General features: G+C 42.7%; 3 protein-coding genes across 6 annotated transcripts; 1 reads left to right on the top strand and 2 right to left on the bottom strand.

The window, feature by feature from the left end:
* Positions 1 to 110: 110 nt before the first annotated feature.
* On the bottom strand, positions 111 to 5,388 carry LOC135168554 (calcium homeostasis endoplasmic reticulum protein). 3 transcript variants are annotated; one of them, XM_064132858.1, is made up of 7 exons: positions 5,167 to 5,388; positions 4,502 to 4,672; positions 3,658 to 4,270; positions 3,335 to 3,406; positions 2,841 to 3,240; positions 2,045 to 2,454; positions 111 to 1,915 (listed from the first exon to the last, which is right to left on the bottom strand). In XM_064132858.1, the coding sequence occupies exons 1-7, from the start codon at positions 5,183 to 5,185 to the stop codon at positions 1,249 to 1,251; spliced, it is 2,352 nt and encodes a 783-aa protein (XP_063988928.1). In that variant the 5' UTR covers positions 5,186 to 5,388; the 3' UTR covers positions 111 to 1,248. The 3 variants fall into 3 exon arrangements, with proteins under 3 accessions (XP_063988928.1, XP_063988929.1, XP_063988930.1); XM_064132859.1 differs by lacking the exon at positions 5,167 to 5,388 and adding an exon at positions 4,973 to 5,160; XM_064132860.1 differs by lacking the exon at positions 5,167 to 5,388 and adding an exon at positions 5,020 to 5,160.
* A 50-nt stretch (positions 5,389 to 5,438) lies between these two features.
* Positions 5,439 to 7,649, top strand: LOC135168559 (thioredoxin-related transmembrane protein 2 homolog). Of its 2 annotated transcripts, XM_064132870.1 has the most exons (6): positions 5,439 to 5,916; positions 5,993 to 6,149; positions 6,221 to 6,401; positions 6,566 to 6,752; positions 6,866 to 7,061; positions 7,144 to 7,649. In XM_064132870.1, exons 2-6 carry the CDS (start codon positions 6,006 to 6,008, stop codon positions 7,249 to 7,251), a joined length of 816 nt encoding a protein of 271 aa, XP_063988940.1. In that variant the 5' UTR covers positions 5,439 to 5,916; positions 5,993 to 6,005; the 3' UTR covers positions 7,252 to 7,649. The 2 variants fall into 2 exon arrangements, with proteins under 2 accessions (XP_063988940.1, XP_063988939.1); XM_064132869.1 differs by having other exon boundaries at positions 5,440 to 6,149.
* LOC135168552 (probable ATP-dependent RNA helicase kurz) lies at positions 7,370 to 11,768 on the bottom strand. The gene is made up of 2 exons (XM_064132852.1): positions 11,589 to 11,768; positions 7,370 to 11,484 (listed from the first exon to the last, which is right to left on the bottom strand). Exon 2 carries the CDS (start codon positions 11,334 to 11,336, stop codon positions 7,749 to 7,751), a length of 3,588 nt encoding a protein of 1,195 aa, XP_063988922.1. The 5' UTR covers positions 11,337 to 11,484; positions 11,589 to 11,768; the 3' UTR covers positions 7,370 to 7,748.
* Positions 11,769 to 12,899: the final 1,131 nt, after the last annotated feature.

The raw sequence follows: 12,899 nt of genomic DNA, 5'->3' as shown, positions 1-12,899 counted from the left end.
TCTGCCCCAAATGGTATGTTGGGTATCAATAGCGGAACGTCTTGATATGTATCTCCTATGCATTCTATACCTAAGGGAGGTGGTGCATGAACAGATAAAAAATCATCTAGTAAAATTAAGTTCCTTCTTTCTTATTGAACAATAATTAATTCTTTGTACATTACGTCCATCTCATCTCATTCGAGTATTTACAATCATACTCAGCTCCAAAAAATCCCGATCATCAAACTCCCGATTGATTAATCTAATCGTAAAAACAGTACTTCTAATATCCTCAAAGTTTATAATTACAAATTTTCCCCCACGTGTTGGTTACTCTCTGAGCTCACCAATAAATCTTCAATCGTGTTAATGATAACCGGAATGCAACGCTCATTAATCCATGCTGTACGATAAACCAGGAAGAACAGTGAAAGTTTTCAGGGAATTTCCGACAAAATGGAGGAAAATGAAAAAATTCTCATGGAAAACTTTTCCCTCGTATTCCATTCTCTCTACAAAAAATGCCTCCATCATATTTCCGTGAAGCTCATTAACGATTTCCGCACGAAAATGATGAAGAAAGTGAATCGACTTGGCTCTTAACTGATATTTTACGAAATCTCTCTGAATTCTAAGGAAGAAACACCAAATTTGAGAAATAAAAGTTTTTGTGGAGGACTTCCTGAGATAAATTTGACTACGTCTTTTAAGAGGTTTACGGCTTGGTCAGGAAGAAAATAAAAGCTCTAAAAATCAATGATTTTTTTATAAAAACATCCCCGAAAACTTTTTTAATGTCTTAAAAAATTTGCGATAGCCTTGAAGAATTGTAACAATGAAAATATTACGAAATTTTCATTTCCTATATTGCCGATGCGTTGGTAATGTAGATGCAAGGGTCGAATGATCTATTTTATTTTAGAAATTATCATAATTGTTGCGGCTCTTCGGGCTCTCTGACATTTATGACAGAATTTGTTGATGCATCAAAGAACGTGTTCACAAAAAAATCATCAAGATTTAATTCGCAAATCTTCCTTCAAAGTTTATCTGAAGAGGAAATCGTCCCAACTGTCTCTCACCTACTTCGACACACGTAACATATTTGACTGGACGGTTTCCTCATGAGTCTTAAGTTCACTGACCTTTTACCACTTCAAACAGATGGTTCCTCCAAATTTTTTTTGCACCTCGAAACTCTGCCAAAATCAATTTCCAAAATTAGCGAATCTGTCTTTCACTTGGCACCACCACTTCCTCTACCCCTTATTCCCTGTCCCCTCTTTCTTCAGCCCTCTCCTCAGCCCTAGCCTTCATTCTCGTGATGAAGGCCTGTCCCTTGCTCTTCCTGAAGTTCTCATAAGGATCGTTGAGATTGATGCCAACCCCTTTGTACTGATCATTCCGGTCCCTGATTTCTCCCCCAGAAATCGGCGCCTCAATTCCCTGCTCATTGGCCCCCAGACCCGCCCCACCCCAGCCCATCTTCTTCAGCAACTGATGGCCCTTGTTGCTCTCATCGAGGGAAGACTCGACAGGTCCTTTGCTGTATGTTGATCCCAGAAAACTAGGAGGCGTTGGACTTCGTTCCCTGTCACTCCTTCTATCCGGGCTTCTCTCCTTGTTACTGTTTCGTCTCCTTCGACTTCTGCTATTGTGTGCACTGTGCGCACCGGTGCGACTATTTCGACGATGATTAGCAGTGGGTGAGCGCGATTTACTGCGACCTCGTGATCTCGATCGTGATCGTGAACGCGATTTACTTCTGTAACGTTTCTTTGGTGGACTCGGGCTTTTCGAGCGAGCCCGAAGTATTGGTGAGGGCGATCGCGATTTTTCACGAGCACCCGACAGTATGTCCTCCTCTTTTCGCTTACGAGCTACGTTCTTCGCTTTATAGTACTCGTAGAGACCGAGTTTTTCCCATCCGTCACTGAAATAATGATATTTTTTTGAGGAATTTTCTTTAAATGCTGTCCGGTGATAGAACCGCCGAAATTTGTCATTGTTCACTAAATGTTTCGGAGAAAAAAATGAAAAGATTCCATGAACTTTCACTCACCTATCCCGGGGAGAATCATGATTTGGTGGTGCATAGAATGCCTCGACCGCAGCCACGAGTCGATCACTAGGTGGCGCTGGTGGGGGTAGCCTGATGGCATCAGGATCCAGTGGCTTGTAATCCCCATCCTCAAGCTTGATGAGTGGAACCATGAGGCCAGCTGGCAGCTCAAAATAAGGCATACTGGGCATGAGATCCTCAACCGAGGGCTCATGTATCACTGGAGGTGGTCCAAAGCCGGGTGGTGGCTTTGATAGATCTGGCAGTGGTACTGTTGCAAATGGAGGTGGTCCCGGTGGCTGTGGCACACCCCATCCTGGTGGTGGTTGAGTAAAATTCAGATCACCGGCTATTGGAGGTGGTGGGCCTGTGTGACTCGGTGGCATACTCATATTCTGCTGATTCGGCACCTAAACATAAAATATCACCACACCAAAATAATCACAAAACATTTTTTGAAGAGAATTTCATCAGCTAAAAGGAATATCTCTTGACGTTTTCTCTCAAACAGACCTGTTCACGAGATGATTTCAACAACAGACAATAATTCCACATCTCATTCATTTTTGAATGCCCATGGGATGAAAAACTAATATTAAGTTAAACAGAACTTTTATTCATAAAAAATTGCATTCTTAACAATGCATTACAATATTTATTCTTTGGTAACAATATGAAAACAAAAATAAAAATAATTACTTCTTTTCTAAAGCAAAAAAATAGAAGAACTAAAAAAACAATAAATAAATGACGAGAACTCTAGAAATATTTAACATTGAGGGAATGCAGTTCTCACCATTGGTGGCATTGGCGGAGGTGCAGGTGCCATAAGCTGCTGTTCAATTGCTCTTTTTCGTTGTTCAATATTAGCAATTTGATTCTTCGCATGCTCGACGAACGCCTGATGCTGTGCCTGATAATTATCATAAGTCTGTTTGGTGGTCGTTGTGATGGGAGTGATGGCACTAGCAAACTGTGACACAAGACCTGCTTGATAATCAGACCACGAGGTACTGGGCTGCTTAAGTTTCTCAATAATTCCCTCGTCGAAGTAATTGTTCTTTGACTCCCAGAGGCTCAACAATTTGTTTAATTTTGCTACTTGGTCATCAGTCGCTGCTAATGATGTGTTGCAGAACATGGGAACAACAACATTTTCCATTGCTTTGCGGAGGTCACCTGTCTTTTTTCTAGCACTGAAATCCGATTGATAATATCGTAATAACCATTGTTATTTTTTTACTGATAATAAAAATGGGATTTCTTCAATTGAAACACAATTTAACTCACCAATGATGCAAGACGTCGTTAACCAAATAAATAATGTGAAGTTTCTGATTGAAAGTTGTACTCTGAATCACCCTAATAATTATAAATAATAAATACATATTTAAATCAACGTGATCATTTTTTTTGGAATAGAATAACGAAGGGAATGGCTTTTTTAATAATTGCATGTCTGCAAAATTTCAAAGCTTTTTAGAAGTAGGAGAAACAAGTGGATAATTATTTATTTTCATGAATACGTGTAAGTCTTTGTTGCTAATAAATTATCAATTTGCTTCTCCATGGATTAAGGAGTTCCTTTGCATGTTTACATGTTTGCGAAATACCTTTTCAATAAATGCTCGGCAATGACCTGATTGCTCGCAGGTGTGATGCTGTACTGTAAAATCCATGCCTTTCCCGTACTGATACTGTCCTTAGTACAACTGTCAATAATAGGCTGAAGAACGGCATCAAAAGCGATGAGATTAGTATCTGTTGTCTGCGCCGAGCTCTGGAGTGCTGTTTCCTGTGCCTGCCTCACAGCCTCCTCAACTCTTCCCTGCTGCTGCGCCATAAGTGAAGCATGCTGTGCCCCCAAATTAACTCCAGACTGCTTCACCTGTTCCTGTAGTGCAGCCTGCTGTGTCTGTAGATTTTGCAATTCGTTTTGCAACCAGGCTGGTGGCCCATTGATACCAACACCAGGACAGGGTCCACCCATTGGTGGATTACCACTTATCACACCCCCAACAGCTCCAATACCAGCAGGTGGCACTGCATTCTGTATCGTTTGTATCACACCAACAGCACCAACTTGGCTCAAACCGTTGTTCTGGCTGTTTAGGGTGACATTATTGAGCTGGGCAACTGGTTGGCCTGTTACTTGCTGCTGCTGCTGCGAAACGTTTAAACGTGGATCTGCATTTTGCATTGGATTTATTTCCTTTTGCTTTAAAACTGGAAACGAATTATTGGTGAATTATTCGGGGGGTAGTTAGGGGTTTATGTTGCTGACGATGATGATGGGCGACTGGGGAGGGAGAGGGGCACCCACCCCAGATTTTAATGGCACCACGATTGTATTGAGAAAAAAAATAAACCATAAATTTGTCAACTTTGCAAAATCCTAATTTGCTTGGTATATTTCTGCGAAATCCTAGAAAAAAGTGGATATTTTTGTGGACTTACTCGCTTGTTCTGTCGTCACTTTGTATTGGTAATAGTTGAAGTACTCTCCACCGAACAAGAAACTGAATTTTGGATTGTCTTTCTGCTTGTTCTTTGTCATTTGCTCAAACTCTGGTCCATTCCGAGCAACAAACTGAGCTAGTTTGTCGATGATTTTTCTTAACTCGTTGTCTAAAACATAATCAGCACCCCACCATCAAAAAATTGCACATCGGAAAAAATAACGAGAACTGAACATCAGCTTCCCTAGCTGGAGAGAGTAAAACCTTCCCTCAAACTATTTTTTCAGGTCTCAATTTTCTCTACAGAAAATATTTTTCCAATAATATTGTCTACTTCTCGAGATTTTAATATATTCGCCAAAAACAGCCCTATCCCCTATAAAACTAGAGAACAGATCTCTTTATGAAATTCAATTTCAAGAAATAATGAAAATAAATCTGGAAAAATGAAAAAAACCGTCGGTCTAACCTCAATCCCCAGGGCAGCGAATAAACTTTCGCAAGATATGTTTTTACACAATTTTTCGATGTTTTTCTTCAACGATTCATCTCAGAGTGGACTTTTCGACCCCCCTTTGAAGCTCTCTCCCGAGAATTCGCGAAACAAATAATGAATAATTCCCACAACGTGAAAATCCACCGGCCACACATTCCTCTCGTTACCTGAAGGTGCCTGATCCATTATCACAAACAAATCCTTTCTCACTAGTCTATATGAACTCAAATATAACCGACAATACGTAACACTCGACTATTTTCCCTCACGTATTCACAAAAAGTCGTTGAAATAATGTTTTATCCCGTATTTGCCATAATTTCGTGGTTATTTCAGGAGAACGCCAGACCGCCAGACAACACCGCCATTCTCCCCCACAATTAAGTCGACAGAAGCGACTCAAGAGGGCGTCCACCTCCGAAAGTTACCGACAAATACCGGAAGTGCACGAAACTAATGAGAGCCATATTTTAACCCTCTGAGCTCTATTTCTGTTGACAGATGTGGGTGAGGGGATGTGAAGACGTTTATACTCCAATTAATCCATAAAAGAGGGAATTTAAGTGACGAAATGAATGGGATTTAATTGTTCAAAGCTAAAATCCGTGAATGAAGAGTATTTTAATATTTTTTTGGGTCGATTGGCGTGAATTCTGAGTGATGAAAAGAGTTGGAAAAACTTTGTCGAGCTTTTGGAGTCGTATGTGAGGGGTTTATCCCACCGATTATAGAATTATTCTGGATTACCAGTGTTTGGCTGATTAATTCAAGTGAATTCTTCGAACATCAAATAAGTTCAAGGAATTTATTGGAGTATTTGACCCACAAAATCTGTCTATGGAATAAACTGGAGCTCCTGGAGTGAATTTCCGGACAAGAAACTCAATTCTTGAATTTTGTAGAAGTGATTCAGAGGAGTAATTATTCCCATCCTGAATTATTGTGTTGAAGACAATTTTTTCTACAAACCTTTGTTTTTTTCCTCATCAAAAGACAATCTTGGACAATGGCTTTCAAAAATGACTTGAAGCTGCTGCTGAAGCCCTATTATTTGATCAACATTCTCCTCAGTCTCTCCTACATGATTGTTAAAAAAGTTGCATTTATCTGTGAATTCATGTTCAATGAAACTGACTGTGAGCTGGAAGGGGTATGTATCAATCATCAACAGGGATTATTGGTTGGTGGACACGAGTTGAATTATTATTTGTTCTGTCACAGAGGGAGATGGAGATCCTCTTCTTCCTGGTGATAGTCATATCGTTCAGGACGAGGAAGGCTGGCAGTGTCACCATGATCAATTACTTGTCCTCCAGCTTTGTCTACACCAAGGTTGCTAATCTCATTTTATGGTTCTATGCTGATATAAGGTGTGGGATTTTGTTCGCTATCATTATTACTCGTGAGTACCTATAGAGGATCTGTTCTCTGCGCCATTTTTATTTAATACAAAATATGAAAGCTAAAAATGTTTATTTCCATGAAAAATGGATTTTCATAAAAAAAAAACATGTAATTTTTCCGAGGTACATATTTGCAAATATTTCCTCATTGCTGCATTTTTAGTTTGTGGTCTCGTGCTGCCAGAGCCAACATACCAGGGCCCCGAAAATATTACTTACCTGAGAGGAGCAACTGGTCTCCAGGAGGAGCTGAATAGAGACACACGAGTTATTTGGATTGTTGCCTTCTACACAGCCTGGAATCCAGCCTGTGTCAACTTTGCTCCAACGTTCTCCCAACTATCAGCTGAGTAAGTTCTCACGTGTGCGAAAATTCCGCAGAAGAGCCAGAGGAGAATTTGTATTCACCTTCCTACTAATTTTTGACTCATGAAAACCCCAAACCTTCTTCTATGTTGATCAGATATGCCCTGGAGAACTTCAAATTTGGAAAAGTCGACATTGGAAGATACCCAGACGCAGCAGCCAAGTACCACGTCAGCGATGCCAGCACCAGTAAACAATTGCCCTCGATACTCCTCTTCAAGGATGGGAAGGAGATAGAACGGAGGCCCTACGCCGACAGCAAAGGGAAACTAGTGAAGTTCCTATTTTCATTGGTTCGTTCCAACTTAATTAATAACCTCCAATTATTAATCCTCAATTATTGATCCCGATTGATACGTAATTTATTTATTCCAGGATAATATAAAGGCTGCTTTCGATCTCAACAACATCTACAAGACCTGCAAGGCAAATCCAATCAAGAGAAAAGAGAAAAAAGATAAGAAAACAGTGAAAGCAGATTGAGATTATCAATAATTTCGGATAATATAAAAATGTGAAATTAAAGTTTGAAATGTTGGATGAGCCAACAGACTACCAAATGTGTCCATAAGGAGAAACAAATATTAGGAGAGTAATGCTATACATTATAGGCATTTATTTATATTCACAATGTGAATGGTGACATAATTTTCAACACTTTCACACTAACAGATTCGTCATTAATTCAGCTAATGAATCATTCGCTCAAAGTTAAAAACAAAATGTTGAATTGCGATCCATTAAGTAACGTTTAAGTCTAGTCTTCAGTACCGCACACATTTCTCTAAAATGAATTTTTCAATTCGTTGATAAATACAATATGATAAAGCAATTGTACATTTGATTTATGTCAATCAAATAATAAAAAATAGAATTTATTAGTTGCTTTCGAGAGAATTTCCCATATCATTCCCTTGATCCTCAATAAAGTATTTTAAACCCCCCAATAACCGTCTCCGCTATTCAGACCCAGAGGCCAATCACACAGGCGGCCACATGGCGGTGACCTCCGCATGAGTAGCCTCAGGCACCCACTTCTTGTAGCTCTCCAACAAAAATCCCCTGTCCTCTCGCCAGACCTCCAGGAGCTTCTCTCTGCTCATGACCCCCCTCCCCAACAAGGTCTTGGTGATCGCCTCAGTCCTCGGCAGCAGCTTCGCCCAGGATTTATTAACACTGTTGGGATTCGCCAGGAGTACCTTGACGAACCTCTTGAGTTTCCCACAGACGTGCCCCTCGAGCAGAAACCTAGCAAACCACCTGACGCCCTCCACGCCAGCTGGAAACTCCACCTCCATAGCAGGCAATTCCCACCCGGCCCTTCCAAAGCTCCCTGTCAGATGACACATGACTTTGCCAGTCTCATCGTCCCACCTGGGGGCAGGCTCCACCAGCGGCTCTCCCATCCTGCACAATCCAGAAGCGAACTTGGGGAGCCACTCCGGTTCGATGGCAGTCACTCCCCTCATGTAGATCTTATTCGTCTCGTAGATCTCCTGGTACACTACCCACTCAGGGGCTGTCTTCCTCAGGACGCAGCTCGAGTGCATGAACACCGGCTCCTCCATTTCCATCGTCTTGTAGGCGAATCTAAATTTGGACTTGTCTTCCCCTTCCTTAATCTCATCTGGAGACATCTTCCTCGCGACTTGGTCTGCCATCCCCGCGAGAACAATCTGCCTCAACTGCTTCGCCTCGGTGTCAGTTGGGGGTGACATGTGCGGGTCTAGGACCACTCGCAACGAGGGGATATTCAAGGAGATTTCGTTTGTCAATTGATGCCGAAGTTTTTTCACTTCTGCAATGGCCTTCGGGCGCAGCCCATTATCTTCGCAGAATTTTTGAAGCTTTCCATTGGCCTCCGAGTACTCGGCTGCACCCACTGCTCGCAGTAGGACCATGGGGTCACCCAGGAGGAGACTGTTACCACGACCGGCCCAGAATCTTCGCATCTGCAGCCAGCTCTTACCCTGGGTCTTCTCCGTGGAGTCTTCTGACGTCTTTCCTACTCTGCCCTCAATCAGAAGCTCCTGCACGGATAGGGCTGACACCATGCAAATGGTGAACTTGAGGAGATTCTCTTGTTGGGAAATAGCCAGCATTTTCCCAAAGCGCGGAGCCACCGGGAATGCAGAGATGCTCTTTCCAAGTTTCGTAACTTTAGCTGAATAATCTTTGACATTCGTCGGATGATCCTCTAGAGCCCCCAGAATCCTCAGTCGTTTCTCTGCTGTTATCAGCTGAGTCGCGTCAGGAGGAGACGGAAACGGGAAATTTACCACCTTCACAATGTTCATAACCTTCATCTGGAGCAAGAGATCATCGACGGGTTTCCTTTGGATCTCCGGCACCGAAAATTTCTCGAACTGATCATTAAAAACTGCTGAAGAGTAGAGTCGATAGCAGTGGCCAGGGCCCATCCTTCCAGCCCTGCCAGCTCTCTGATTGGCTCCAGCTTGGCTGGTGTAAGTTACCTTAAATGTGCTGACACCAGTGACTTTGTCATACATTCTAGTCTTGCAGCGACCGCTGTCCACCACGTATTTAATATTGGGAATGGTCAGCGAGGTCTCAGCAACATTAGTCGATACAACGCACAGTCTGCAGCCCTCGGGAACTTTCTGGAAGACTCTGGCCTGCTTATGAGCCGGCAGGAGGGAGTACAGAGGCAGAACCCAGAGGGGCTGCGAGGTACTGACATCGTGCAGGTCTAGAACAAAATCGTCGTCTTCTTCGTCCTCGTCCAGCTGAACGTCAGGGTCATCGTCCTCTTCGGAGAAGAGATCCTCCTGGGTGTCGTCCGTGGGGATGGACGAGTAGTTGTCCAGGTTTATGGTGGGCAGGTCGTTTGGGAGGGATTTTAACTTGTGTTTGAGACGGTTCAAGGCAGATTTAGGGTGGAAGTCTTCGTCGGAGTCTGGTGCCTCATCTGAATCCTGATTTTCTTCCTCGCCTTCGTTATCCTCCGAAGGCTTGCACGACTTTTTAGGTTTCGTCTTCCCTTCCGCTTCATTCCTAGATAGTTTATTTTCACACTTCTCCCAAGTCTTCTTCCTATACGGAAAGGTTTTCCTCAGCTTCCTAACAACAGTATTAACCTCATGCTGTCCGGTAAGAAAAATCAGAATGCCCCCCTCCGGCAGTTTCGTATGAATCTTCACAGCCTTCTTGATGGAATCCACCACATAATTATGACTAGTTCTTCTATTAAAATGAATCGTAACAGGAAACTGTCTGGAGTCGACTTTGACCAGCGGTGGCTTCACTTTGAACAGCCTCGAGTTCTCCAAGAAGTCCTCCACTCTCAGAGTAGCGGACATGACAATCAGCTTAAGTGGATCATTTCGCTTGGCCCTCATGGGGACAATCCTTGAGAGCAAACCTATCAGGATGTCCGTGTAGACACTCCTCTCGTGAGCCTCATCAAGAATAATCACTGAGTACTTACTCAACAAGAAGTCTGACTGCACTTCCTTCAGGAGTACTCCATCAGTCATGAACTTGATCTTCGTAGCATCAGTGGTATTTCCCTCGAAACGAATGAGGTACGAAACCTCCGAGCTCGGCAGATTCATCTCCTCAGCAACTCGCTTGGACATGGAGATGGCAGCAACCCTTCTGGGCTCAGTGACACCAATAATTTTGTTTCTGGCGTAGCCAGCCTCGTACAGAAACTGGGGCACTTGGGTTGTCTTCCCACTGCCAGTCTCACCTGTGATTATCACCACTGGATTGTCGTTTATAGCCTCGACTATCATCTGCTCTTCAGCTAGAACTGGCAGCTTCAATCTGGATTTCTGGATCTCGGGGGTTCGGTTCAGACTGACGAACACTGCTGGCTTACGATCTTTCTCAGCAAGTTTCACTGACTTTTCCAGGGGCTTTGGCTGGGGTTTCTTTGGTGGAGTGTCTTTTGAACCCCTTGAAGACGATTCCCTGGGGGTTTCCACAATCTCAGGTACTGGAGACGTCTCTTTATGGTCCTCTTCACCATTTTCCTCACTTGACAGTTCATCTTCACTCGATGATTCGTCATAACCTATCACATTAGGGTCTGAAGCACTCACTGACGATGATTTTTCACTCAGAGCTGCTAACCTCTGCTTCTTGCTCCCTCTGATTGCATTGATCGTCTCCTCTGCTTCTTCATCGTTGGTGGTGGGCTCCTGATGCCTCGGCTTCTGGGAAGATTCGTCCTCCTCTCGTTGACGCTTCAACCCCTTTGTCTGGACAGATGTGATGGAGACGTATTGTTTCAGCTCCTCCGGGGTCGCCTGTACCTTGGCTAGATCTTCCAGCAGAGATGCTCTATGAATTTTCTTCTCCTTTCGCTCTACGATCTTCTCCAGGTGCTTGCGATGCTTCTTCGAGAGGAGCTTCACCGACTGGGATTTTTTATCTCGTTTTTTTACAGTCTTACGTTTTTGGCTGGGGAGCACTAGAGTATTGCACTCATCGTAGGTTTCCTTCCCGTGGTCGATGTCGATGGGAATTTGCTTCGTAGTTTTTGTCTCGATGTCGACTTCTGGAGCACTTCGCGCCCGCCAATTGTAGCCTTTTTTACCCATTTTTGGGGGTTTACATTATCTTGAGGAGATGAGAGTTATTGATAAACGAACAGTTTTTCGGGATTTGTTTGGAGGCATCAACGTGTTGTCACTTTGTATCACACCTTCACTGGACTGAACAACACGTGGATCGGGCTTTAGACATAACCTACAATATTTGGACAACCGTGAGAACTCGTTGGCTACATACCGACTGACGATATATTATCGAAACCGTTGAGCAGTCGGTGGTAATGAAGATGGCTAACTTACCGGTAAGAGAAAGTTTAAAAAAATTACTATCAAGTTCACTGGAGATAGTGGCACATTTTTTTACGAGTACGAAAAAAGTTTGTTGGGAGTCTCGGTTGATGTATCTCAGCAGCCGAAGGGAAGTGATATGATTACAAGGGTCAAGTACTTTCTCCACGAGTCTCCAATAATTTCTTTCATCACAATACCTTTCGTACTGGAAAAAAAATCTTTCGTACTGGGCTTCTTGTTCGTCCATCAAGTTAGTTAACATTGAACGACGATCAAGATTTAATTCCGCTGGTGATTCTAGGATCGCTAGACAGATGGCATAGATCTCTTTGTCGTCTGAGTCAGAGCTGAAAAAAGCGCATATGAGCTGAAATTTATTTCTCTCATTACGAGGAAGGTCAGTCCACAGAGTACAACAGACAGTAATATTTTGACTCTTCTATTTAGTCGAAAATGTGCGACGACTGTGACGATGGTTGTGTAGATTGTCTTGTGTGCACACATCTGATAACATCATGCGTCGATATTTGTTGCATCTGTTCAACAAATGAAAATCCCCCTAATACGACACCACCGCAGCCTCAACCACCAGTTGTTGAACAACCGAAGCCTCGGAATGACCAAAATGTTTAAAGGGAATGTGGTGCCCTTCAGGAACTTGTATCTAGGTAAGTTAGTTAAATAAATCCACTCGTATGACTCTTCTAGCTTTTTCCGTGTTCTTTTGTGTCATTAAAAAATATGTCAATTAAAAACACGATGACGATTGGTTCAAGATGATGTATTTGTGACCCCACGACGTAATTTCGCGAGCTAACGGGTTTTAGCAGATGCTTTTGAATGCGATTTACGGTTGCCTTGGCGCTCTTTAGGCGCTGGCCAATCAGGAACGAGTGCGATTATTCGCGGGCTATTTTGGTGCGGTATTATGCGATATATATAAACAGTGCATTTGTTATACGCTATATATTCAGACCAATGCCAACACTATCTTCACATGCGGAAACAATGCGAGGAAAAACAAATTTTTTCATTTCCTCTCCAACTTTTTAAATTTTTTCGCTAGGACTTCGTTCACTAATTCTTTGTGCGCACTTTTATATTTCCTTTTTTAAAATTCAAGACTGACTCCTTTGATTTTTTTTGAGGGAAATCGACTTTCGCCAAAATCGAATCTCAAGAGGGGGAGTTTTTTCCGCTTTTGTGGGCCTCGTAAATAACAAATTCAAAAAAATTATGTGCCTGTTCCGTAATTTGCTAGTTAAAACAATGTTCAGTAGAAATTCTGGAACAGTTACGCATTTTTTTGGTGAACTTTCA

Source organism: Diachasmimorpha longicaudata, chromosome 13, assembly GCF_034640455.1.
Source record: "Diachasmimorpha longicaudata isolate KC_UGA_2023 chromosome 13, iyDiaLong2, whole genome shotgun sequence".
In the NCBI taxonomy this organism is placed as follows: Eukaryota; Metazoa; Arthropoda; class Insecta; order Hymenoptera; family Braconidae; genus Diachasmimorpha; species Diachasmimorpha longicaudata.
The sequence above is the reverse complement of the archived record's forward strand: the minus strand, read 5'-3'. Positions and strand labels throughout refer to the sequence as shown.

What these genes read in the sequence shown, in the direction of transcription:
- LOC135168554 (XM_064132858.1), bottom strand. An exon ending in AACGACGTCTTGCATCATTG is followed by an intron (nt 3,241 to 3,334) that starts GTGAGTTAAATT and finishes ATCGGATTTCAG; the next exon opens with TGCTAGAAAAAAGACAGGTG. An exon ending in CTCCGCCAATGCCACCAATG is followed by an intron (nt 2,455 to 2,840) that starts GTGAGAACTGCA and finishes TTTTATGTTTAG; the next exon opens with GTGCCGAATCAGCAGAATAT.
- LOC135168559 (XM_064132870.1), top strand. Translation starts at nt 6,006, where the DNA reads ATGGCTTTCAAAAATGACTTGAAGCTGCTGCTGAAGCCCTATTATTTG. An exon ending in CTGACTGTGAGCTGGAAGGG is followed by an intron (nt 6,150 to 6,220) that starts GTATGTATCAAT and finishes GTTCTGTCACAG; the next exon opens with AGGGAGATGGAGATCCTCTT. An exon ending in TGAAGTTCCTATTTTCATTG is followed by an intron (nt 7,062 to 7,143) that starts GTTCGTTCCAAC and finishes TATTTATTCCAG; the next exon opens with GATAATATAAAGGCTGCTTT.
- LOC135168552 (XM_064132852.1), bottom strand. Translation starts at nt 11,336, where the DNA reads ATGGGTAAAAAAGGCTACAATTGGCGGGCGCGAAGTGCTCCAGAAGTC.